We start from the raw sequence: 27,009 nt of genomic DNA, 5'->3' as shown, positions 1-27,009 counted from the left end.
TCATACAAAAACAGCGAGCGCGCGCCTTGAATTACGGCGGTGCTGCGTTTCAGCATTCACCAGGGCCAACGGAACAATTTGCCAGACCACAGGCGCAGCTATACAGCGTTGAAGTAACATAATTTGGCTGTTTCCTGGCGCAATGTTGAATTTGCTCCGAGACCTTAACAGCGTGCGAGCAACGCCACGCCATCGTGCTCTAGCTTCAAAAATTGTCGGTATAACGCTGCCCTGAACATTGCAGCGCTGAAGCAGACCGGGAACATAGTGAGTGGGCGTAGCCTCCAAATCATTTTTCTTTCTTCGAAGTCCTTTTTCTTCCAGTTCGACGGGTTTTTCAGGTGCATAAGCGCGCGGCGGCCCGGACTGTGGGTATGCCGACCCATTCGGAACGTGAGCGCGTACGTGGAATGTTCACCGCTCGTATACCCACACCAAAACACGTGAAGCACCGGCAATGCCAGCCTTCCTGTTGGTGATATAGGCCACGGAGATGCACAAATGAAACAAACTAACGTTTCCGCAATGTTTACGCAGAGCAAAAACAAGAGGCTGGTGACCCACGATACGTCGACTATGCGCGGCTGTAGGCAAAGACCAGAGAGTAAACAGCCCGAGATGGCGCCGCCACCAGGTGTTGCTAGCGGCGCAGTATGGCGGAGTCCAAGTGCGCTTCAGTGGTAACGTCTATAGTAAAGAATGCTTTGACTATTTTAAACGCACCCTAGTTGATTTATCCTAGTTTTATTTAATATAGCCGCGGGATCATGTTTGTATGGCTGTTTTACGAGCGCGATAGATACACAGATGACACAAATGGCAATGGCTGACGCAGTGGGTGAGTTCATTCAAGCGACGAAACGTATACGACGTTATAACTTTTCTAAATTATTTCCACTTGTCAATTTTGCTATGAGTTTTCTTTCTTGACTTACATGAACCAACGATTTATCTGGATTCACTTCTCGTTTACACAATACTCTTCTATTCGCAATTTCACCTTTTCAAGTTCACTTTTCTGAATTTATTAAAGCAGTGCGTACAATCACCCGATTTCAGGCTCATTCTTTATTGTGGGCACATGCCAAGTTTTAAGTGCACAACCATCATAATAAAGATTGTCTATATTCAGTTAAAGTAACACACACCCTGATACGCTGAAACGATGTTGTGGCGAGTTTCGAGTCACCTAGTACTTTTCACGGGGCACACAATTTCTTTTACTTTTCCTGTCTTATAGGCAGGCAAAAAAAAATCACGCTTAATGTATCGTAATTAAAATGTATCTTTAGTGTACTCCTGAAAAATCAGTGAAAGCGGACGTATGGTGTATATTAGGAAAGTCGAAATCTCCTGCAACTGTCTCGTTTAAAGAACATTTTTCGTCAGGACTGGTTCCAGCGCTACCTGCTCTCGCGAGTGCGCGCTTCGAAGACGAAGACCAGCTGTTGGCGGCAGCGTACTCGGCGGAACGGCTGCACTGGGGGTGCTGTTCTTAGTTTCTTATAAGTGAATAGGTCCTCTGTCCTTCCATCCCCCTCGTAAAGAACACGAGGTGCTCCGATAAACTCAAGGTCAGATGATGCCGTTCAACTCGTGGGACCCGCTTGGCTATGTGCACGAGGAGCCGACGTTTTAGTGCCTACTCCGGCTCAAAAACGACATCGCGGACTTTACATCCCAGCCACCCCCGGGTCTTTACATCTCGCCCGAGGCAGCGGACATCACCAAAGTCCATGCGCTTCTTGTGGGTCCGTTGGGCACGCCATACGAAGGAGGTTTTTTTCAGTTCTTCATGAAGTTCCCGCCGCAGTACCCGATGAGCCCGCCGCGCGTACGCATTGTGACCACGGACGCTGGACGAGTGCGCTTCAACGCGAACCTTTACGCCAACGGTAAGGTGTGCCTCAGCATCCTCGGCACCTGGCAAGGACCACCGTGGAGCCCGGCGCAGGGCATCGAGAGCGTGCTCGTCTCGATCCAGTCGCTGATGAACGAAAAACCATACTACAAGGAGCCCGGTTGTCGGAAGGCGCCGTCGGACGTCGTCCAGTGCTACAACAACTGCATCCAGCACGAAACCATCAGGGTCGCCGTGTGTGGACAAGTAGAAGCTGCTCTCCAGGACAGCGCCGAGTGCCCCGCTGCCTTCAGGGAGCAGATCTTGAAGTCTTTCGCTGAAGCGTACGGAAAGTACGAAGACATCGTCAAGGCCCGGCGTCACCTCACGGGTTCGAAGATGCTGGGCACGGTAAGAGAAGGCTCAGTGTTCCAGTACATGCAGCTGCTGTCACGACTGCAGGGCCTGAAGCCTGATCCTGACCTGACCTGGGCCTGATCCGAGACTGAGTAGTGGCCCATCCTCTCACTCTTATCTTTTTTTGCTTCTTATGACTCAAGGTGCAATTCTGCTTCTCTCCGATATGCCTTCTCGGAGGCTACGTGAATGAACTGGTCGCCAACTTTACGTTTCCACGCCCCAACGGATTTTCGGAGCCACGGAATCGACGCTCAAAGGGCTGCTTGCGTTTAGCGCTGTTGTTTATAAACATTTCGAACGTGCATATGAATTTTATATGGAGTCTTCCAATAAATTTCAGTCATGAAAGTTCGTATTCCGTTTATGACCACTTTATCTTGTTTTCGTTTCGTTTGTAATTATGCATACATCTCATATCACTCGGTAGCTCACTACCGACTGCACCTATGTTTTGTGGAGTGCTATAGTACTGGAAGAATGCTAGTTGGCGTAAATGGGTTGGCTGCTGGAAGAGAAGAAAGGAGGTTAACCGAGGGGCGCGATTTTTATCAGTCGTATATGAAGCCAACAAACACTGACACCAAGGACAATATAGGAGAAATCACTTCTGCATAATAAATGGAATAAAAAAACGACAAATTAATGGAAAGGAAAACGGATGAAAAAAAACCACTTGCCGCAGGTGGGGAACGATGCCACAACCTTCGCATTTCACGTGTGAAAGAAATTTCCCGGAATATTCATAGTAATCAATTGCGGCAGTGCGAGGCGAAACAAGAGATGCAAACAAGCAGTGTACACGAGTGTATATCAAGAGGCACCTTTATGTGAACACCCTTTTCTGTTTCTATATACTGAAGAATACTTTCGCTCTTTAAGACGCACCCTAGAGCTTTTTACACTACTGCGTATTTGTTTCTTTAATCTAACCGCTCGACAAACTATGTTTGCCCTTTTTAAGATTGCAATAAATACACAGAAGACGTTGCGTTTTATTAACAGGGATGTAAGTGATGCAGTGGGTGATTTCATTCAAGCCATAAAACGCATATACCACGTTAATTCCGACTTTGCTTACCATTCCATACCATAATTTTCCTTAATCCCCTCCATTCTAGGCTGTGAAATGGGTCTTGCTCGTTTTTTATTTAAACGCACCAGCTATTCATGTGGTCTTGTTTCTCATTTGCTCAATACCCTTCTCTTCGCAGTGTTACCGTTTAAAGTTCATTTTTCTGAAGCCGTTATAAGAGAACGTACATTCACCCAATCTAGGGTCCTCCTCCATTGCGGGCAGATTCCATGTAATAATGCGCACCTTCATCATCATCATCATCGTCATCATTGTCACAAAGTCTTTCTATAATCATTTTAGGCAACCCACAGCAATGGCACGTGGTAATGATGTCATTGCGTGTCTCGAGTGACCTGGCACTCTTGAATGGCCTAAAATTTCCCTTGCCTGTCATGTATTATAGGCAGGACAAAATACACGCTCAGTGTTTTCTAATTAAAAAAATACTATTTTTGCGCATTGCTAAAAATTACTGCAGAAGGACGTACGTTAAATATTAGGAAAGCCGAAATCTCCTGAAACTGTCTGTTGTTCAGAGTACATTTTTAGTCAGGAGAACCCTTTCCAGCGCCATCTGCACTCGCGAACGCGCGCGCATCGAAGACGAAGATCAGCTGTTGGCGGCGGGGCACTTAGCCGGTTATTCAACCCTATTCGATGCTATTCCCATAGATATTAGGAAATTTATGCAATATATTATTTTGGAATAATCCATCCATTTCTTGTCCAATCCCCATCGTGGGTAGGAGCCACATGGGCCACAAGCTACAACAACAACAACAACAACACTCGGCGGAACGTCTGCGCCGGGGTGATGTTCCTAGCTTCCCACAAATGAACAGGTCCTCTGTCCTTCCGTCTCCCCTGAAAAGTACACGAGGTGCTCCGACAAACGCAAGGTCAGACAATGCCGCTCGCCTCCTGGGACCCGCTAGGCTATGTGCACGAGGAGCCGACGCTTTCGTGCCTGCTCTGGCTCAAGAAGGACATCGCGGACTTTGCATCCCAGCCGCCCCCGGGTCTGTACATCTCGCCCGAGGAAGCCGACATAACCAGAGTACACGTGCTTATCGTGGGTCCGTCGGGCACGCCATACGAAGGAGGCTTTTTTCAGTTCTTCATGAAGTTCCCACCGCAGTACCCCATAAGCCCGCCGCGCGTTCGCATTATGACCACGGACGCTGGCCGAGTTCGCTTCAACCCGAACCTCTACGCCCACGGTAAGGTGTGTCTCAGCATCCTCGGCACCTGGCAAGGACCACTGTGGAGCCCGGCGCAGGGCATGGAGAGTGTGCTCATGGCGATCCAGTCGCTGATGAACGAAAAACCGTACTGCAATGATCCCAAGTTCCAGAACACACAGTCGTCCGTCATAGGGTGCTACAACAACTTCATTTAGCATGAAACCATCAGAGTCGCCGTTTGTGGACAAGTCGAAGCTGCTCTCCAGGACAGCACCGAATGCCCCACGGCCTTTAGGGAGGTGATCTTGAAGTCTTTCGTTGAGGCGTACGACAAGTACGAAGAAATCGTCAAAGCGCAGCTTCACCTTACCGGTTCGACGATGAGGGGCTTGTTTGCGGAATGCGGCAGGTTTGAGTACGACAAGCTCCTGACGAGACTGCAGTTACTCAAGGAACGTGTGGAGCATAAAATGCACGCCATCGCTGCCAACACTGTCGCTGAAACCTCCGCTACATCTTGAGCAGGGCGACAAGACAGAATGGCTGATGTCCCATTGAAGTCGTGAAATTTAATTTCCGTCTTGGTCTTAGTGGCCTTATTGGGAAGAATATTCGGAACTATCTTGGACGAAATTATGAAGCAGATGTTGAACATCGAGAGAATAAAAGGCCATGCGCACGCGCACTTGCCAATAAAGAAGGATAGTTGGTGGTTTCCTTCTTGTTATTGAAGTCCCACACCATTCCTCGAGCTCTATGTATGTAGAAAAAAAAGATACCTTGCCTAGCATGCACTGCTGTGAACATTTCAGGTAAAGTTTGCACTCGTGCGCGGCTTCTGGCGTTCACAAGCGCAGCGCACTCACATTTTTCTCACACTCTTTCTGAACAGGAGCCTTCATCTCAAATTTTTAGACGCTGTCGGCGGCTTCCATATTCCTTCATGTAGCAGATACAGTAGGAGCTATCAGTGGCGTCCAAATCCACGTCTAACAAGGCGGTGCCCTCGTATTTGAAATTCACATAATGAAGGCTATGCTTTTGGTGGTTGAATGAGGCGAACCTGATTTTCGGAACCCTAAACAAGTCATAGATGTCGTGTTTTAGGCACCACCTATTGGCCAATAGCTGACATGAATCAGGAAGATTGGTCTGGAACATTCAACTACCTTCGACCTACGCGAAACGTAAGCCCATATCACACGCATACGCTACACCTGCCGCCCCTCACGATGATTGGCCCTTATCATGTGCAAGGTACGCCGCGCCAGTACGCGCTCGCTCACGACCGCTCCTGGTTGGACGTGCTTTGTATAGAGCTTTGTATCGAGAGGTACGAAATACGCAATGTGGATATATGCCCATTATCCTTAGGCACCAAGCCGTCCCGCACCACATGGCACGGCCACGCTGGCGCACTCGAGCACGCACTCCAGTCCTGCTGCACACTTACATTTGAGCGCAGCTCCGTCTCCTGCGTGGCGTAAATACCGCAGCCTCTGCGGTAATGCCGTGTGCGGGCTATCGCATACTTTATAGCGCCACTGCCGCTTCTCCGCTCTTTCGGAAACGAGGACGTTGAGGGTGAATAGCAGATGGGAAAGGCAAATACCGTGCTCCAAGAATCTACGCTCGTAAGTTGCATTTCTGAAAAATTATTTCGTTAATGTATTTCTAAAATATGTGTTTCACGGCCCCTTTAAGCCCTAGTTACACGGAAAGTCACTTAATTGATGTATAAGAGGACAGGCATTATAGGCAGTTGGAGAACATTCATCTTCTGTAGCATTACGGGTTGTGAGTCCGCGCAACAAACAAACAGTAAGCCAGACTGCCGTGTACCTATGCGGAAGGGGGGACTTCACAGCCTTGCTGCATTATGGACGTGTGAATTGGTCCATTTTGCTCTGAAGGTAAGTCTTTAACCAGGTCCTCTAGTGTCACTGTGAACAATCTCTATGGCTCTTCCCTAGGCTTGCGTGCTTCAAGTTTCTTTCGTTTTCTAGTGGGCGTTCGCACGCATCAGTCGTTTTCTTAAGACGCTTGCGGCAATAGGCAACTTCTTGCGTTTCATTGGCGTTCTCTTTTGTCAATTTCTTATTTTGTCACAGTCACACACGCTGTACAGGTACTTTTGTCGGTGTCTGCCAAGCCTGCACTGTCCTTGCATGCGTGGACCCCCCATTCCTTGAAAAAAAAAAATCCTGGATCTGCGCTTGTCCTTGTGATAGATACTTCCATGGGATATACTTCCGCTTGCCTTTTGCGCTTAGAAGGACAACCGAGACAAAGTTGCAAAGAGTGCACAACTTGGACGACTGCTTCTATGTGTTCGACTTATCGTATTCCTATATGAACAGGTAACTTCTGCAGCATTCTTTCATTTGCGAAAACCACGTACGTCAAATCCTCCCGAATGAAGCTGTTCTTGTGAATCATGTATTCGTATTATTTCAATCAAAGACGATTTCTGGAATAAACCAGTCCTTGTCTTGTCTGGTGTCCAGGTTCTACTTTCGCGCAGCTTGCTTAGCTATGCTCAACTATCAATCTCCACCATGATTCCTGCGTCGTGCGTCTGCATCCTGTGCTAACGTGTGTGTGTGCGCGCGCGTGCAGGCCCCATCCCTCTAGCAGACTTGTATAAGTTACATAAAAAAAAGGCAACCGATTAAAATTACAACATCTGCTTATTTCAAGAATGCCATTGGTCCCACTTACCAATTACTGCCCCACAAAAGTAACTGAACTATTGTAAAAATGTGATGGATTAAATTAACATTACTTTTCGCCCTACGTTTGTTAACATTGCAAAAATACAGTAAGTAACACGAACCGCGGCCTGGCACTTTCAATGCACCCTGTGCAGTCTTTCACGGGTTGTTTATCTGGAATAACAGCTCTGCGCGCTGGTTAGAAGGGCTGTGTTGCCATGCACCAAAACCTTGCGCACAACACTGCGGGTGCTCAATACCACGATGCTCGTGTCTTGGTGCTAGCTGTCCGAAGCGCAGCGTTTCATTGTTGTTTCTTCTTGGGAAAAGAGCTTCCGATAGGACCAGCAAGAAACTGAAAAATCGTCGATAGGTGATTCCCTCGCATCAATGGTCATCGCTATCGCGTCATATAGAAGCATCGTTTCAATTTTCCGGCCGCCATCTGGTGGACCTCTTCCCGACGCCCTTTACTCGTTGGACATTTGCACTCCAACGACTAATTGTAGCCGACGCAAGCGAAATGTCAGGTTCCTTGAAAAGGTGCCCAAACCTGTAATGTACTTTCATATAGATCCGCATAATATTTAGCCCTAAAGATATTGTTGTTTTCTTACAATCGTCAAAATAGGTCGATACAAGTCACGTATGCAGATGAAAAAAATATGCGTTAGCGGCCAAAGGCTTTTGTCGATATCGGAGAAGACTGCCCTAAGAGATCAACAAAAAAAGAATTAGCTGAAAGTCTCACCGCCTATGAAGGCCGTTTAAAAGTGCTTCCAGGAGAGACAGAGACAGAGGTATATTATGCTTGCTAGAAAAGAACAGCTGAGCGACCGGACATCTGAGAGAGGTGGGAATCGGCAAGCCTGACTTGTTGAGATTGAGATGATAGGGGCCAAAGGTGTAAGGTTTTCATGTTTCCGCGGGGTGGAGGCTGGGGCCGTACAAGGTTTCCGAACTTTTTATCTATCTATCTATCTATCTATCTATCTATCTATCTATCTATCTATCTATCTATCTATCTATCTATCTATCTATCTATCTATCTATCTATCTATCTATCTATCTATCTATCTATCTATCTATCTATCTATCTATCTATCTATCTATCTATCTATCTATCTATATATATATATATATATAGAGAGAGAGAGAGAGAGAGAGAGAGAGAGCGACAAACACAGACACACACACATACTAATAGGATCTCATAATAGGAGACGGTTCAACTTAACAGCCTGAGTCTACTCGCACCGCAAGCGTACATGGCGTCTCTCGGTGGTGTGATCTTCCTTCGTTGAATCGTCGTATACTTCGCTATCACTAATGCTGCTTTGTATTTCAGGAGAAACTGTAGCCTCCCCCCCCCCCCCGCTCTCTCTCTCTTTGTTTTATTGTGAGCCCTATAGCTATAGTATAAGCCCTGCTGCGCATGACTTCTGTTGATTCTGATTTCGAGTGAATCTGACTTGGCCTCATTTCGGTTATTGAGTGAATTGTACAGGGTGTGCCAACTGTCATGAACCAAGTCTTTATTAAAGAGCAATTGCGTTAATCGAAGAAAACCTAGTGCATATGGCTTCCACTACAGCGCAGTAGCCGCGAGCCATTTTTTCGGTACTGAGATTTAATTACGTAATTCTAATCATTTATATAACTCGAGCAGTACTGTTATATTTATCAAATCGTCAATGATGCATTTGAAGGCACAGCCAAGGGACATCTAACGGCGGTATTTTCAGCGACGTACTAATTGCGCGCTAATTTTTTCCTACTAGTAAAGAAAGCTCACGAAATATTAAAAATACCAAATGACTGCGCTCCCACGCGCATCCTAAATCAGCGCCCGCACATGAGCCGATTGAAAGCAACTGCTTTGCCTGTCTCAAACCCGAAGAAAGAGAGAGGCAATAATAATGATAATGACAGATAATGATACGGAAGGAGCCCCAACAGCAGGTATCGCGGCTTCGCAGCCGTTCCTTCCTCTCATTTCTACGTCACAGTTATTATCCGTCAGTCAAGGCCGACTGATAACATTGATAACAAAAGGCCCTCGATAACGCCGCCGAAGCGCTGCTTTGGCCACGCACGAAACACTGAAAGCAATGGAATAGGCTTTTAGAAATCCAGGCTCTGTTCGCACCGCATCGAAAGAGTGCGCGCGCTGCCGTATTTCGTGCCAGAAACTTGCTTCGGACCAAAGTCAAATTAAAGTGACAATTCAATTTTCCTGAAAATATATGCCTGCTGTAAAAACAAGCTCGTGGCAAAAATAAAATCGAAATAAACAGAGAGGGAAGCGACGCACGCGTTGTGAAAAGGCAAAACCCATGCGTTCCAGAAAGTACCACTTCTAAATGAGCCGAGCCGGCAATCGGAGCGTCTGCACAAAAAACAACAGAAAAATGAAACCATCAGATTTCTGTGGCCCTTATTATTCGTGAATTCGTTAGCGCCGTCGAACACTAGCGGCTGCCTGGAGGACGTCTTCGCATAGGCGTCTTTCTGCAGCTGCGCAGTACTGAGTCCGCTTCATCACATCTTTAGTGGCATTCTTGATAACCGACACCAGAATTCTGCGGGAGACATCCGTTATCCTTGCCTTGAACTAACCTGACGTTCATCTCGATCATTTAAGCGCGGTCATTCACATAGCCCCCCCCCCCCCCCCCCCCAAAATCGAGTGGAGATAGGTCAGGTGACCTGGCCGGCCAATTTGAAAGGCCGTGCATTCCAATCAATTGCGCATGAAAAGTCGTATCCAGCCAGTTTCGGGCTCGGCTGCTGCTGTGTGCTGGCGCTCCACCTTGCTCACATCACACAAGTGGAAGACTAGACAGCGGCACTTCACTGAGAAACTGATCCACCGCTCATTCAAGGATTTCGTCCAAGTGTAACGCTGTCCACTCAGTGTGAGATCGAACAAGATGGAACAGATTACAGCATCGACGTAAATTCCGCCCCACACATTGCAAGACCCGCGTTACTGGTGCCGAGTGCTCTTGACGCAGTGTGGATTGGAGTCACTCAAATAGTGTGCATTATGCAAATTTACCAGGGCGTTTCTGCAAAGATTGGCTTCATCTGTGCACATGATGTTGCTCGAAAAGTCTGGTGACTCATCGGCTTTTCTGAGGGCGCAGTTCAAGAAATTCAGACAGTTCTGTAGGTCTCTATCTTCCAAGCACTGATGCTGGTTAAGGTGGTACGAGTGGAAGGCCCGTTGATTTAGAATTCTCTAGACATATGACTTGGAAATTGATACCTGGGCAGCCACGTCCCACACGCTAGCATGAGGGTTTGAGGCCATAGATGCTAGAACATCCGTGCGGCGTATACACAGGCTAGGACTCAAAGATGGAATCCTTCACCACTGTTTCTGGAAGCTGCCGGTTTGTCTGAAGTTTTTATAATTTCTGATGAGAGTTGATGCGTTCGGTTTACCGCCACACTTCCGTGAGTCATATATATTTGCAGCCTTCTTGTTGCCATTTGCAGCTCCCAAGGCAAAGATCATGTTTTCCTTCTGCTAATTAGAGAAAGACACGACGACTGGGACGAAAAGAAACACACCTTTAAATATTTGCACTCACTCTGTCAATTCGCTATCGTGGTGATAGGCTTTCTGGCAAAAAAAAAAAAGAACCATCCGTTAACTTTATCTACGCTAAGACAACAGCATCAGAGCTTGTTTACAACTAACATCAAACGCGGCGTGTTACTCCTACTGGGGCGCTGCAGATAAGGCACTAGCACTATGACGATGTTTTTTTTTTCCCTTTATTTCCTTTGTTTCGTTCTGGCTTACTCAGAGGGAGCCTATTCGAGTGCGCTGCTTTATGATGCGAGTGGGAGCGCCAGTCACGTGGTATTTTTCATATTTCGCGGGGTTTATTTATCACTCAGGAAAAGTAAGTACGCAATTAGTAGGTCGCTGAAAATACCGCAGTTAGATATCCCTCGACTGGGCCTACAAATAGCTCATTGCCATTTTTATAATTAGGACCGTACCTCTCGAGTTAGAAAATTATATACAATTACCCAAATAAATCTCAGTAACGAAAAAATTACTGGTCGCTACTACACTGTACTGGAAGCAATATGCACTAGGTTTTCTTCGAGTAATGCAATTGCACTTTTTAAAATTTTGGTGCATCCTAGTTAATGAGACACCCTGAATATATTTGTGGCCCCTGTGTTTAAGTGACGATGTTTCCACCCCTAATAAATGCTGCAACTTATAGGAAAAGTTTCTCCTTTTTTATTCATGAGTCGTTAGAATGGCTCACTGGAAGGAGAAAGAATACTGAAAAACATATCATTCGCGTGCATTTCACACGCCATTGATAAAACACTCTGTCGAAGGGGTCTCTGAAGTCTTCAGGTTTTTTCAGGGTCAAAAAAGCACGGAAAGTAATTTGAAGTGAGGTGAACAAAGAGCAATACATACATTCTATAGGGATGGGCTATTCATACCTTTAGAAATAATAGTTAATTGGCTACCTCCTCCTCTTTCAGAAATATAATGCACTTTGTCCTGTGTATGTATTAAAATATAATGTACACGTGCCTGGTGTTTACTGTGGACATTTAAAACAATGTTGAAATGAAAAAATACGGACGAGGCAGCCGCCGACAGATCCATCCTATGCGTTTCTCATCCCGTTGGCAGGATTTGCAGAAGTAAAGCGAAATTATTAATTAGAAGCCGTGCAGGTCCTCGACAAGAATGATGCGATGAGCTAATAGCTTCAGTGAAATTATAGGTGAAAAGGTAGGGACAGTCAAAAGAAACCCCAAATGATGGGAGTGACGAAACTCTGGTAATGGCGCTTTAGGTGGGGAGTGGGCGCTTCGGCATCACCAGATGGGGGGCTCTGCCTCACCCGGAAAACTTCGGGGGGGCTTGGGCCCCGAAGATGCCCCCGTAGTCGGCGCCTAGGAAAGCGATTCAGCTTGTTTTCATCTCTTTTGACCTTGTTGTGCCTGCAAAATTTAAGTGTTCAAAGCTATGCCGCCTGTCAGTCCTTGTTTCGCAAAAAACGTAACTGGTTTCATGCAATCGGTCACTAAAACAACTAATTGAATTAGAGTGATCGTTACAGCGTAAAAAGAAGTAGTAATTAAATGAGGAAATTGACATAAATCTTAGTAGTCAAGTAAATATTTACATGTATTTCGTTACGTACAAGTCTAACCTCTTTGTCATTTCAACAAGCCAAACCTTCAACCCTTAACTGTAACTAACGATTTTTTTTCACATACGAAGAGGCTATGAGCATTTGACGCAGCACCTGTCATCGCGACTTGCAGCAGCGTGCGTAAAAAAAAAAAGAAAAAAAAAAACAGATAGTCAGCGTCTCGTCCTCGACCTTGCATGACCGTAGTATATGCCTGGTGCTGCCTACCGAAGCCACCAACGACAACTCGGACTAAGCTGTAGGAACCCTCGCACAACAAACCTCTCCTTGAAAGCCGATGACCTCGGATAGCTCTGTGTAAGCGAGACTGTATCATGTTCGGACAGCTTACGAGACGCCACCGTCTGCCCCGCAGATAAGAAATAAGAGAAGGTCGTCGGGACGAAATCAACTGTCCACTGCCACACGATGTTGCTCACAATGCGCTTGTGTCATTTTTTTAGAGGGCACATCAACCTTCTGCGTGCAGTCTTCGGCACTAAAATTGTTGCTGCAAGCGCGCCTACACAGCAGTGCTCGACAACGCGTCAGCTTGTGTCATTGTAGGCGCAGCTACGACATTTGTGTCCCGTGTTCATATCGTCGGCCTTATGCGGTTCGGTTCCGCCGGAACTAACTCCCAGTAGGATATCTGATAAAAGTGCGTCTAAGAGGGTAGCCGGGCTTCTCCATTATGTCGGTTTTAGAAACTGGAGATATTCCAAGCTGATAGTTAATCGCTGTAGAGAAGTATATTCTACGACGCGACGTGGCCTCGCCACTTGTGTACTTCAGTACGGCCAGTGACATCTAGTAAGCTGTGGTAATCAAGTTGCTTTGCGTCTGTGCGGCTCGGCCATGTTTCTTGGTCTCTGCTCACTACTGGTGGTTCTGGCGACGACTCTGTTCTGGTGCGTACTTATGCCACATTTTGTCACCTCCTGCCTTTAGCGCATAGGCGTCCTTTGGCTTTTACAGTCACACATGAATAATTTGAGCTTTCTTTGTTTCCGCTATTGCACATGCGTATTTGCTTGAAAATGGGCATGATGTGATAATTGCTTCGTAGCACGTTGTGCTTAGGATCATCCTTGCCCGAAAAGCTCGGTTTAAGCTTTTAGTGTCTGTGGAGATGCGTTCATCGTAGCGGAGCCACGCTCTTTGCACCGTGGCAACTCATGCGAAGCGCAAATGGTAGTTGGTCAGGCGTATTTAAAAAGATTTTATGAGACATAATGTATTCCGCGAATCACAGGGGTCAGGGTTAAAGCAACCATTTCATAGACCAGTGAAAAGAACACATCTGATCCCTCCCCCCCCTCCCTCCTATCTCAATTTTTTAAAATCTGGTGTATGATCTAGTATAAGTTTTTCAATTCCTTCGCCGCAGTTTACACGTATAGATTCATGGTTGTACGAAGTACTTTTTTATTGCGATAGGGATTATATGGGCGCTCCAAGCGCATTTCTGCCATTGGAATGAGTAGGGAGGGGGGTGGGGGGGTCCGTTCTACTTCAGGCGGCGTGGGCGGCCGCGCGCACCCAGGCCGCTGTATCTCGAAAGCCATCTTGGACGGGGACACAAACTGTTGCGCGCTGTGTTTACGCGACTTAGTTCGCGTTGACGTGAGACGCAACGCAAAGGTCAATCCGCTCGCTGCTGCTGCCGTGCTTCCTCACTCCAGCTTTTTGAGAGCGAGTTTCCACGGTTTTCGAGTGAGATATGTTCATGTTTGCTTGTGAGCGCGTGACACCATACGTGTTAATTTAGTTTACAAGTTTACAAGTTTACATGTTTACACGCCTGACAAAACTACTGTTCGTGCTTCGTATGGCTGTCCAATAATTTGGAATCGCAATCAATTCTTCGTCCTTCGGATGGAACTGCTACTTTAAAGCATGAAATACCTTTAGCTCACGTTATCGGCCACCTTCAAGTGACCTTGGTCCAAAAGCGAAGGCTGTTATCCGGGCACTAAAAGTTGCGAGAGTAGAACGAGATCATCCGGGCAACCAGTCAAAACGTAAAAAAGAGGCAGTCTCCGACCCTCAACCCTTTGTACAGGCCCGCATTGCATACGCTAGTTACTGTCCAAACAAGTTACAAAAAGTATTGCTTCTCAGTTCTTCTCAGTTGTTCACGATATCACTCAAGCTGTAGCTTGAAGTACGCTGAAGGTTCATTTGTTATTTCCAATAGCGACGTTAAAACGGCAGATACAGAGCCCCATACACGTCATTGTCACCTTTTGGTGCTGAGACAGGATTACCTGTGTTGAACGCCAGCCGTCCGCGAGTTCCACGGCGCAGGTTTTGCGTCACCTCAAGAGATGGCGCAACGCTGCGTGGCGCCTTCTTCAGGCTCTTTTCTTCTTCTAGCTGCGCAGCGTCCCTATGGACCAGTGCACAGTGTGACATCGTGAGGTGTGGTGCGGTGGGGTGTGCCGTTGCGAACATGCACTACCCCCATTTTAAGGTTGCGGCTAGCATCATCTCCAACCAATTTGCTTTGCCGGTTCCCATTTCTTGCTTACATCAACACTCGATTACGGCAAAGATTGCAGTTTTTTTTATTCTCCTGTACCTACTAGAGAATTGCCAGTCTTACTGTGGGCGGCCTCTGTTGTAGAAACGGTGACACAGGCGCGTGTGACCTTGTGTCTCCTCTTCGAATGCTCAACAGAGATAAAGCTGTGGCAATCGGCCTTTTCCATGATAGCGCGCGCCCATGCATTGTGGCGTAAAACAATGTCAAGCGTGAATTCACAAAAACGGGGCTGAGGAGACAAACACACAAATTTAACGTGACCAAAAACACTTTCAAAAGAAGGCAAGGACGTGCAAGCGTCAAATAAAGGCATCCAGTCCGGCAGCTGTTTCTTGTGCAGCGCCCACACTACGAACCTAGGCAATAAATTCCTGAAAAAAGGACCGAGTGCTTCGGATGGTTCAGGGTGCCTGTCACACACATTGTGCTGCGCCAAAAGCTATGTAGGCTGAGTACCATGAACATGTCATGTGGTGGGTAACGGGGATCTTAAAAAGGTGGGGAACGCATTGTGTATCGCGTGACATCTAAATCCTTTTACGTGTTCTTTGAAGAATGTCCCAGAAGGACACGGCATCCCTACAATCTGCAAAACACTGATCAACCGTTTCAGCTTGTGCACTCGAGTGGCTGTTTGTCGACCAGGGTACGAAACCGCCCTCTTTTCTAACCACGCTTTGACAGGAAGGGTTTACCGTATGTAACTTAAAAAAAAGCTTCGATACCTGGGGGAATGATCATTCGACGAACTCGCTTAGGTACGTCTAGGTAATGACATTCCAAATAAGGTGCACGATAATTGGGAACAGGAAACAGTGTGTGTATGAGCGTAGCAGAAATTTCTTTGCCAGAGGCAGTGAAAATATAATCCATAATTAAGCGAGCCTTAAGAAAGTGAAAGCCTTCGACAACCTCCTCCTGAGCCATGCCAGCGCATGCTAGCATACAGCGCAAAAATGCCCTATAAACGCGTCCTAGCGCGTTAAGGGTGACGCGATGTGACACGCGCGCTGAGTCGCGCCGACACGTGCACGTTTTGTATTGCGCTTCTGTGCAATACAAAACACCAGGTAGAACGCCATGTAGCAGATGCAGATGTAGCGGTACAAGGCAGTTAAAGAAGGTTTGAGGAAGAAAAAGAAGTTTAAGGAGATGTATACAAGAATGCTAGAAAAAGTTTGCATGTGTACCTGTTAAACCAAGCTGGCCAAGTGACTATGTCACCGCCACGTTTCAAAGGAGATGCCAATAAATCATCATCATTAGCACCGTATCGTGTCACTTGCCTTGCGCTTTATTTGCGATGGCAGATGCGTGCCACGTAGCGTCTGTCGTGCGCCCTTTGCATTGCAGTTGGATATTATTACACCAGGTGGCACGGCATGCAGCAATAGCGCAGGTAGCGGTGCAAGATAGACAGAGAAGTCTTGAACTAGAAAAAGAAGATTATGGAGGCGCATAAATATTACTCTAATGAAAAGCATGTATGACTTACCTGAATAATTCAAGCAGGCTAGGTGACTGTTTTTCACCGTCCCGTTCCATAGGGAATGCCATTAAATCATCATCATCATCGTTACCATCGTATCGTCTCATTTCACATGCGCGCCGCGTCCTGTCATACGTACAAACTTTGCATTGCAGTTCCATTAGATTCTACATTACCTGAAGCAGGCAATTAAGATTACTATTTGTCACCATCTCGTTTTGAAGGCGATGCCAATAAACCATCATTATCATAATCATAATCAGCAGCGACGTACCGTGCCACGGGTCAAAGGATATGACATGTGCGCCACGTAGCCGGATACCGGTGTTTACACTTCGGTCCACGTTATGGCGCCTCCTCGCAAGGTACGAAGCCCTGCTCAAGCTGCCCAAGGTTCAGCTTGCCGTCGATGCCGGGTATATAGTTGAGGTCATTGACGTGAAAACCGTGCGAAGAAATTCGCCTCGAGTACCCTGTAGTGCGTAGCGCGAAAATGGAGCTCCTATAGAGCCACTCATCGAGCTTACAGTGTGACCGTGCTACATGTGCCGCGCAGGCCTGTGTTTCTTATCTCTGGGACGTTGGCACTTTCACTGAAATGCGCTCAGCCATATTATTTTTCATAACTGAAGGAGAGGTTACAATGTGAATGTGCCTGTGTTTCAATATGATTGGTCACGTACTAACATAGTCGCGTGCCCGCAGACGCTTGCATGCAGCTTCCGCTCTCGTGCTTCTGCATTCAGTTATCTTGAACCTTGACTTACAGGTGGGTCCGGAAGACTTTGAGCTTCTGGAGCGACAAGGATGTCGTCCATCACAATGCCTGGCAATACCTCCGCTTCGCTTTTGACATCTACTCGAAGGTACGTACATCGTGTTAGAACGAGAGAGAAAGAGAGAGAGATAAGGCTTGTATCAGTCCGCCTGCCAAATAACAAGTGCTGTTCGTCCACTTTCTTTAATCTTTGCTCCCAGATACGTCGAAACAGAAAGTACGGCAACAATGTAGTGCTCAATTACGTCGCTTGTGGAAAACGTTTTAAGTATGGCACATGCCTTTATTCACCGTAGCGACGATAGCTGTTTGCGTTCGCGCCGATCGAGTTGTCATGAAAAGGTATATATTTCTAGTAACGCGCTGCAGAATCCTACACTGAGAGAATCTTACGCTGACACATTTCAAGGAGTTTGTCAGTTGATAACTATGTGCGTAATTTTGCGTGGTTGTGCGTCCCTTACGTTGCTATCATAGTTTTTTTTCCTAAATAAAGAGTTACGAAGAATTAGAAAATTGTATTGATTTCTAGAATTTAGTAATTGGAAAGAAGGGCAGCGTACAGCGTACGTGCCTGTAAATGGAGTAGCAGTTATTGGAATTTTAAGGTGGCAACACCTAGGACAACCTCCTTTTTAGTAGGATTATCTTCGCAGCCACTCAACGAAGTGGTCGCCAGGAACTACAACCACTACGGCCGTGTTTATGGGTGAGTGCAGACATATTCGTTTTTTTTTTCGCGTGCGCAATCTAAGCGAGTAATTAAAGCTGATAGTAGTGAAACGGCTTTCATAGTATAGTATAGTATAGTATAGCATTAGTATTAGTATAGTAGTATAGGATAGTATAGTATAGTATGCTAGTATAGTTAAATGGCTTTCATAGATTACGAAAAAGCATTTGATTCAGTAGAGATACCAGCACTCATAGAGGCATTGCGTAATCAAGGAGTACATACCGCTTACGTAAATACACTAGAAAAAAAAATGGCTGTGGCTTAGGTAAGGTTAAGCCCAGGATGCGAAGCATACTAGCCTTTATTTTAGTTGTTGAACCACTGTTTAGCCTGGTGAACTGCTGTTGCTTGGCTATATTTGGTTCGGCTAGACGAAGAAACAACTCATGCATTACTTCTTCGCCTTCAAGAGTGGAACGCGACAGCGTTCCCGTCGACCCGCCAAGGGGTGTAAGACAATGGGCTACAGGGCAGCGACTACGCGCCCCGCATTGGACGCGGTGAGCGTCGAGCAAAGCAGCGTTCGGCGCGGCAACGAAATGTGCGCCTGAGCAAGAGACGCACGCCTTAGAAACAGCGCGTTTCTAAGGCAACACCGCATTCACTAGAGGCGCTTTTGTACCGCTTTGAAGCGTTGTACTCGTGGCTCAGTGGTAGCGTCTCCGTCCCACACTCCGGAGACCCTGGTTCGATTCCCACCCAGCCCGTCTTGCAAGAGTTGAGCCAAAGCCACTTCTCCTCTGTCGTGACGTCACGGTGTCACGTGATTTCATGGTCACCGCCGCGCCTGAGGAGCTGGGTTGAGCCCTCGTAATATGCTTCGCATAATATCTACAGAGATTCCACAGCCACCTTAATTTTACACGAGAAAACTAGAATGATACCTATAAGGAAAGCGGTCAGACAAGGAGATACAATCTCTCCAATGCTATTCACTGTGTGCTTAGAAGAAGTATTCAAGCTATTAAACTGGGAAGGCTTAGGAGTAAAGATCGACGGTGAATACCTCAACAACCTTCAGTTTGCCGATGACATTGTTCTATTAGGCAACAATTCAGGCGAGTTACAACAAATGATTCAGGACCTTAACAGGGAGAGTGCACGAGTGGGACTGAAGATTGATATGCAGAAGACAAAGGTAATGATAAATAACCTGGCAAGGGAACAAGAGTTCAAGATCGCAAGTCAGCCTCTAGAGTCTGTGGAGAAGTACGTTTACTTAGGTCAACTAATCACAGGGAACCCGGACCATGAGAAGGAAATTCACAGAAGAATAAAAATGGGTTGGATCGCGTACGGCAGACATCGTGAGCTCCTGAATGAGAGCTTACCGTTATCATTGAAAAGCAAAGTATACAATAAGTGCATTTTACTGGTGCTGACATACGGCGCAGAGACTTGGTGGCTGACAAAGAAGCTTGAGGACAAGTTTAAGGACCGCGCAAAGAGCGATGGAACGAATAATGCTAGACATAACTTTAAGAGACAGGAATAGAGCAGTTTGGATGAGAGATTAAACGGGCGTAGACGATATTCTAATAGACATTAAGAGAAAAAATGGCGCTGGGCAGGTCATGTAATGCGCAGACTAGATAACCGTTGGACTATTAGGGTAACAGACTGGGTACCAAGAGAAGGGAAGCGCAGTAGAGGACAGCAGAAAACTAGATGTAGTGTCGAAACTAGGAAATTTGCGGGTGTTATTTGGAATCGGTTGGCGCAGGACAGGGGTAATGGGAGATTGCCGGGAGAGGCCTTCGTCCTGCAGTGGACATGAATAGACTGCTGCTGCTGCTGCTGCTGATGATGATGATGATAGTGAAACGTGAACCTGAAGAAGCTCAGGGCTGGTATATACTGGCGATTCCTTTTGCTATATTCTATTTCTGTCTCATTATCCAGCGCTCATGACTTGCTCAGGTCGTAGGCGGAGCATGGTTTAAGACCTCCGACGAAGTGGCAAAAGAAAAAGAAAAACGTGGGCATAAAATCATTACAGTAACTTAGCCCAGATTCGCAGTTTACCGAATACCTTCGAGAAGTAGTGAACATTGATTTGTATGAACTCAATCTTAAATCAGAAGCTGCGTAGTGACTGCATTTTTTTAGTAAAAAATTGGGTAGGTTATATCGGGGACGCAGGTATAGTGGGGTGCGTGAAACGTCTTGTGCACGTTGCAGAGAGTGTACGCACACAAGGACCTACAGAAAGGACGTAACCAAATACACAAGGGACGTTTATTCACTGGTTAAAGAGGTTACATGCCTAACTTATGTTGGAGCTTATGGGACGCCTTAAAATCTAATGTTGTAATCGCGCTCGCACCCTATTCCTGGTGAGCCTTTTTGTTCTGTTCGGGCTCTAGGGTAAGGAGATGGCGTCTCTGCTGGTGGCACCTGCGACGCCTCTTCTCTGATCAAGCCCGCCGCACCCGTTGGGGCCCCTGCGATTGCCTCAATCTCCTGTGCTTGCGCTCCCTATAGAGGCGGGCACGTATCCTTGGTCAAACAGGGTTTGGCTATTCCTCCCTCTTGCTGCCCGAGTCTCTTCGCGCCATTTCTGGATCATACGTGTAGAGCGCAGGGTGGGGAGGGGGGGGGGGAGGGTAGTCAAACACGCATCAAATTTCTGCAACATATTGCACACTTGTAGACCTTATAACTTTAGATGAGTGCGAGCTTCAGTTTGACAAATTGTACCTACTGTCGCATAGTGGTCTCTCTCAAACGCAGTGTTTCTTCTCGGATCGACAAACGCAATGTCTAACTATGTCCGTCTCTCTGAAGGTTGCGCGCGGTGCTAAATTTAGCTCCGATTGGGTCACTTGTGGCGTGACAGGGGCGCCATCTGCTCAAGCCACATATGCATGATCGAGTAATGTATTCTTTCCTATGTCAACAATGCCATTGTAAGGAGCGTGAGTTGTGTGGTGGCAAAGATATAGGCGATAATGCTATCGCATGTTTTCGTTACATGCGCTTTAAGCAAGCGCCACCATCTTACCGATTTTAAAGGCATTTCATGTCAAAAAAATCCTCACAGTTCATTTACTCGACTTGGCAACTGCTAAAAATCGAGCACTTGAGTTTTACGACCCACATAAAGTGAAAATACGCCTTGATAAATCTCACATAAACGTGCTTGCAATCTGTACGCCAACACCAAAGTTCACTCAATCAAACATTGGAGATCTTGGAACGACGCACATTCCCGTGAGTTGCTCCTAATTCGCTGATCCGTCGCTCCAAATCACCCAGATCGCGACCTATTATCCGGCTTGCAGACTTGCATCAAAGGATGAAGCCTAGCGGTGTGATTGATACTCATAAATCAGTTGCAATTCAGACACGTAGAGCAACGTAGCCGTGCATGTAGTGTCTCGTGCGTAAGAGCGAAAATATACAGGGACTTTCAGCGAATATTTTCAAGAATTTTAACTTGCCTGTGGTAGATAGCACACTTCCTGTCCATGAGGTGGTTCATTCGAAAAAGCGGACATTACTTGCGCAAAAAATGAACTGCATAATGGACTAATTTCAACAAATAACTAATTACGATTTTAACTAATTACCTTACGGCACATATTGCAATTTACAAGATTTAGCAGATGAGACTGCAAGGCATATCCACTTGAAAATAATTGTGTGGATGACACCATTTACGAGATGCGTGCCGTCAAACTTACGGTAAAAATGCACTGTAGTTCCATTTACTTTCTTAACAAAACGTCGTTTTTTTACACCGGAGCACAAAAGTAACTGGAAGGCCAATGCATTTCTCCGAGAAGTTCAAAAATAAATATCTCGAAACCGGTGTCATCGTGAGAATTCTGCCCAAGTTCCTTGCGAACGCCCCGGCTAAAAATTGTAATTCCAATATGTGCCATATATATATGTATACGACAATTAGTTAAAAACTGAGTTAGGGAATTCCATTAATTAGTCGATTATGCATTTCAATTTTTTGTGCAAGTAATGTCCGCCTTTCGAGTAGACCAGCTCATAGTTTAGAATTGTGCCGTTTCAGGTAATTAAAATAAATAAAAGTGTTCGCTGAAACACACGGTATCTTAGATCATACAATGCCAAGAAATTGCAAGCGACCACGCGATCCTCCTGCGACACCGGCCGTGAGTACTGCTATTTAGAATGGCGGTTGTCTGTCGCGTGAGAAAGGACTCTATGTTTCAGCGGCATAATCAAGCTGAAACCGTACACGCCGTCCTTAGGTGACGATGACTGCATGAGGCGTGTGCGTCTTTCAGTAATACTATCATTGCAGTCGCGACCGAAGGGAATCAGAACCTACAGCTCGCCTTTCCGATTTTCAGCTGCGCCATCCTAACCCTCCTGCCAAATATGGCGAAAGAAAGCATGTCTCACTCTGTGTTTGGAGCATGTCACGAATAGAGGGTAGAACCCCGGATGTACTCGCCTACGCGCTATCGTCCTATATCTACCCTGGCACCCTCTCTCTATCTGGCCTTATAGCGCACGTCCCAATTCTGTAGCTGCATTGGAGGTCATTATCATCCCAAACTTTAAAATTTCGCATGGTGCAGTTGGTATACTGTAACACGCAGGTGGACAAAGGGCAACGCACCCTTCTCGCCGCAAATTGCACGGCGCCGCGGTCTGCGCAACGAACTGCAGTGCGTATATCAGACAGCAGAGGCGAGCGTGCGCATGGAAAGTTCTTTTTCTCAAATATCGGTTTACGAGTCGCCCATACGGTATTCTTGAAATGTAATCCAAGATGAACGAATGTCGATGTTGCCGTTTTCTGCATCGTCAAAATATAGGAATAGTAAAAGGGTCTATAATTCGCTTGCAGGTCGTACCAGGGCACTGTACCAACGCTGGTGGTGGGAGACACCAATATCCTCCGTGAAGTATTGGTGTCCAAGTTCAAGTATTTCTCCGATAGAACGGTAAGCCTCTGCCGAGGTACATTAACAAAAGCAACAGCGGTTTCTGCAAACCCGAAGCTTGATCAGTCTATGAGTGCAGCGCGGCTATTTGGTGAAAGTGCATATAGCAACCACATTTGATTGGAGTTTCTCGCCGAGAAAGAGCTTGAGGGGAAACGCCCCTACACCGATGTCGTTGAGTAAGACGCTGTTATATTGCAGCAGATGACCTTCGTATGCCCTACCGGCAAATTGTGTACTGTGCCTTGGGTGCACGTCAAAAACCCCAGGTGGTCCAAATTAAACCCGAGTCCACCGAATACGGCATGGCTTATAATCAGATCGTGGTTTTGGGACTTAAAAGCCCAGGCAACAAATTATTCGGCAACAAATTCTTTATATTCAGGCTCACGAGCGTCAAGGAGTGGGGCATGACACAGCATTTGAAATTCTACTTCAGCACGAGAACAGTCGATGACAGCTTTATTAGCGGAAAGGATGTCCCAGCTCAAAATAAGATCGTGAGAACAAGAACACAGCACCAAAAATCGACGATGTACAGGAGGCCGTTGATCACAACGCGAGCAGTACACGCAGCTGCAGGCGTGATGCGGTCTGCGTTGGCAGTACGAAGTGACACGTTTGACAGTGGCGTCGTAACTTTTCTGAGCGAGCGGCAAAGTTTGGCACCAATACCTGAAAGTGCGGCACCAGTGTCAACGAGGGCAAGTGCAGCGATGCCGTTTACATATACGTCAGTAAGTATCATTAGTCGGAGGAGGGAGAGGCCTTGGTCTGTTCGTGGGTGACGCAGTTCTTTCCTCTGGAAATGTGACGATTAGTTTTCCTGTTCCGGCGCAGAAGGTGAAAGCGAGCGGCGTCGAGGCAATGGCGAACGGCGGTCAACAAGAGGGTGGTGGTCCGAGGAGGAAGACATCTGGCCAAGGTTCTGAGACCTTGGTCTGTTCGTGGGTGACGCAGTTCTTGCTTCTGGAACTGCGACGATTAGTTTTCCTGTTCAGGCGTAGAAGGACGACGACGCATCAGCGAAAGTGAGCGGCGTCGAGGCGATGGCGAACGGCTGTCAACAAGAGGGCGGTGGTCCGAGGAGGAAGACATCTGGCCAGGGTTCTGAGACGCGGAGGATGACGGGTATGGCGAAACGTATGGCTTGGTGTCGAAGCTACGGCAGTAGGAGGTTGGGCGGCGACGACAAAATCGTGCAACGTGTCCAGGTAGACCACGCGTAAAACATATTGGTCGGTTGTCAGGAGTGCGCCATTGTCCACTGCTGTGAGAACTGAGGAGCTGCACGCAGTGGCACGACTGATGAGAGTGGCGCAAGGGTCGGAGGTGGTGGCCGCGCGAGAGCCTCTGCATAACTGAGAGGTGCAGTCATCTCAGGAAAAGCAACATGAGTCGGCACCGGTGGAGTCTCGCGGGCAGAAGGGAGAGCTGCGCAAACTCGCTCCTGGATGACCTGGCGAAGGTTGGCCGGCAAAGGCGAAGGTGGTGGCCCGGCTGAAAACAGCAGCGAAAGCTGAGGAGCGACCTCAGCGCGGACGAACTCTTTTATCTGGCAAAGCAGGGAAACCATCTCAGGAGTCGGGGTCATGCTCGCAAGGGTTTCGTCGGACGCAGGGGGGCGCCGCGTGAGAAGACGCTGTTTTCAGAGCTCGTCGGAACTCTGGCACAGCTCACTGACCTGAGAAACAATGCCTAGGTTTTTGGACAGCCAGACAGCTTGTCCGGCTCCGCCATCGTCGGGTTGACACACCAGCAGAGGTCGACGATGTCCTCTATGTAGCTGGTGAACGTTTCACCAGTTTGCTGGGATCGGCTTCGTAGGCGTTGTTCAGCGCGAAGTTTGCGCATGCCGGGGCGGCCGAAAAATTCTGCGATGCTGGTTTTGAAGCAAGCCCACATGCGGAGATGGGCTTCGTGGTTTTTGAACCACAGCTTGGCGATGCCCGATAAATAGGAGATCGCGTTGCCGAGCTTGAGGGGACCGTCCCATTTGTTCGCGTTGCTGGCGCGTACATACGATTCGAGCCAATCTTCAACGTCTTTCTCGTCGGTGCCGATGGAGATATCAGGATCCCGCTGACGCTAGGCACCAGCACATACGATGGCTGAAGTAACCGGTGGGAGCTGTCGGGCCGGGGTCTTCAGGCATGATGGATGGCAGAGTTCGGGTGCGTAATGCCAGGTGGGGGGATAACCGCAGCACCACCACAAGCATATAATGCGAATACAGCACAAGAGAGCGGCAGGCAGCGTGTCTCAACCAGAGCAGCTAAGGCAATCTGGAGCTCCCGGCTCCCGGACGACTGAATATGTGGCTGCAGCGCCGGGCATTCCTCTTCACTACAGCCCTCGCTTTCAGCAAGAGTAGACAAATATAGATAGATAGATAGATAGATAGATAGATAGATAGATAGATAGATAGATAGATAGATAGATAGATAGATAGATAGATAGATAGATAGATAGATAGATAGATAGATAGATAGATAGGTAGATAGATAGATAGATAGATAGATAGAAAGAAAGAAAGAAAGAAAGAAAGAAAGAAAGAAAGAAAGAAAGAAAGAAAGAAAGAAAGAAAGAAAGAAAGAAAGAAAGAGAGGAAGGCCGGGCTGTTAACCGGATTAACTGTTCGGTTGGCTACTTTGACATGGGGGATTGGGTAAGGGCAGTAAAAAAGGAAAGGAAAAATGAGAGGACCCAAAGACACTCTGTCCGCACAAAGGCAGTGAATGCGTCTGACAGCGACGATAGTTTTGAGTCAATCCAGAGACTGTTAAGGAACGCAAAAGCGTTTTTTATGGAAATTCGGGCTGACGTCATCAGGGACCGAGGTCTAAGAATTCTGTTTTCCGTAAGGGGACAGTTGGCGAGATTATCTAGCATGGTGCTGGTGTTTTTTTATTGTAGAGAAGATGCCCGATCGTCTTTTGCACCCAAGTTATGAGTGCAATCACAGTACAAGAATTAACATGTACGATTTATTCAAAAATATGCCTCCATACCTGTTCCTTACTGACTTATCACTACATTGTGCTTAAGCCCAGTTACTTAGGAACGCTCGCAGCAGCTTTACTATAGCGAGCAGGGTTTGCAGAAAAGACTGATTACCTAATGCTTACCTCCTGTGGTTCAATCTTCGCATTGGTGATGAAGACAGTTTGCGTTCCGGCTCAATTAGACAGGATGCTCAGGGCCACATTGGCGACATAAATTAAGAGAACTAAATGCTTTCTGAGTTTATCAGTCTATCATTCAGGAATGGAAGGCGCTTGATAAAGGACCTTGTTGCCGCATATGTGTTGAATACATGTGCTACGGAGACAGTCAGAGCATGCTGGCATCATCTTTTCTAGGCGGGTCAGCGCATTGGTAGCGACGTGTGGCGAAAGTCCATCCTGAACCTCTCGGGTGACGAGTGGAAAAAAGCTCGAGGGATCTTTACGCCCGCCCTCACCGCAACGCAGCTGAAAACGGTACGAAAGGTTCACACCTTGTTGTGGTACTGCAGTCTCTATGTATTGCTGACCTACAAGAGCCGATACACGGCGCTGTTCTTTGGTTGATGAGTGCAATATGAAGATAGAAGTTGTACTACCTAGGACAATCGTGCCCTCCCATGCACCCTACATTGGGGGCCCAGTAAAGAACCCCATGTGGTCAGAATTATTCCGGAGCCCCTACTACGGTGTACCTCATAATCATACGCTCGTTTTGGCTTTTAAAGCCCCCTAGTTTACTGTTTTTATATTGCCAAGGACGCAAGAGCGTCGACCGTATGGCATCGCTGTGTTATCTGCAGCATCAGCCACTCTATCCTCTCCGTTCAGAAAGTTCATATGCAGCCTACGCTTTCCGGTGGCCTTGAACGCAGATAATAGCGCGGCTGACCCCGGCAGACAGCGCAGCGATGCAATTCGGTCGACGCTCGCGCGTTCTGAGCACTTTTATCTGCGATAGTGCGTCAGCGAAAAGCGTGGAATACTACATAGCCTTATGACCTTTTTTATGATTTGGAAGTTGTGCTACCGTTAAATAAATGCAGACTACAATTCAGTAGCTTTGTTAAAGAGTCCTATTGTAATCTATGAAATTTAATCGG

General features: G+C 47.0%; 3 protein-coding genes across 8 annotated transcripts in view; all 3 read left to right on the top strand.

The window, feature by feature from the left end:
• The first annotated feature begins 1,433 nt into the window (after nucleotides 1-1,433).
• LOC135917602 (ubiquitin-conjugating enzyme E2 Z-like) lies at nucleotides 1,434-2,615 on the top strand. The gene has a single exon (XM_065451163.1). It carries the CDS (start codon nucleotides 1,796-1,798, stop codon nucleotides 2,336-2,338), a length of 543 nt encoding a protein of 180 aa, XP_065307235.1. The 5' UTR covers nucleotides 1,434-1,795; the 3' UTR covers nucleotides 2,339-2,615.
• Nucleotides 2,616-4,242: 1,627 nt separating this feature from the next.
• On the top strand, nucleotides 4,243-4,734 carry LOC135917593 (ubiquitin-conjugating enzyme E2 Z-like). Its single transcript, XM_065451154.2, has one exon. The coding sequence runs from the start codon at nucleotides 4,243-4,245 to the stop codon at nucleotides 4,732-4,734; it is 492 nt and encodes a 163-aa protein (XP_065307226.1).
• An 8,462-nt stretch (nucleotides 4,735-13,196) lies between these two features.
• The window catches only part of LOC135917567 (cytochrome P450 3A41-like), a 49,787-nt gene continuing 35,974 nt past the window's right edge, over nucleotides 13,197-27,009 (top strand). Inside the window, exons 1-5 of one of the 6 annotated variants that reach the window (XM_070533059.1) lie at nucleotides 13,197-13,330; nucleotides 17,226-17,322; nucleotides 17,891-17,943; nucleotides 22,805-22,901; nucleotides 26,264-26,383. In XM_070533059.1, coding sequence (XP_070389160.1) covers nucleotides 13,278-13,330; nucleotides 17,226-17,322; nucleotides 17,891-17,943; nucleotides 22,805-22,901; nucleotides 26,264-26,383 — 420 coding nt within the window. In that variant the 5' untranslated portion in view covers nucleotides 13,197-13,277. Of the gene's footprint in view, nucleotides 13,331-16,716; nucleotides 16,873-17,225; nucleotides 17,323-17,890; nucleotides 17,944-22,804; nucleotides 22,902-26,263; nucleotides 26,384-27,009 lie in introns of those variants that run through there. The other 5 variants (XM_065451129.1, XM_065451124.1, XM_070533061.1 and 2 more) reach the window with 5 other exon arrangements.

This window comes from Dermacentor albipictus, chromosome 2 (genome assembly GCF_038994185.2).
Source record: "Dermacentor albipictus isolate Rhodes 1998 colony chromosome 2, USDA_Dalb.pri_finalv2, whole genome shotgun sequence".
Classification (NCBI taxonomy): domain Eukaryota; kingdom Metazoa; phylum Arthropoda; class Arachnida; order Ixodida; family Ixodidae; genus Dermacentor; species Dermacentor albipictus.
Note: the sequence above shows the minus strand (reverse complement) of the source record. Positions and strands in the feature narration are given on the sequence as shown.

Bases quoted from the DNA above. Each gene is read 5' to 3' on its own strand.
- LOC135917602 (XM_065451163.1), top strand. From the start codon at position 1,796: ATGAAGTTCCCGCCGCAGTACCCGATGAGCCCGCCGCGCGTACGCATT.
- LOC135917593 (XM_065451154.2), top strand. From the start codon at position 4,243: ATGCCGCTCGCCTCCTGGGACCCGCTAGGCTATGTGCACGAGGAGCCG.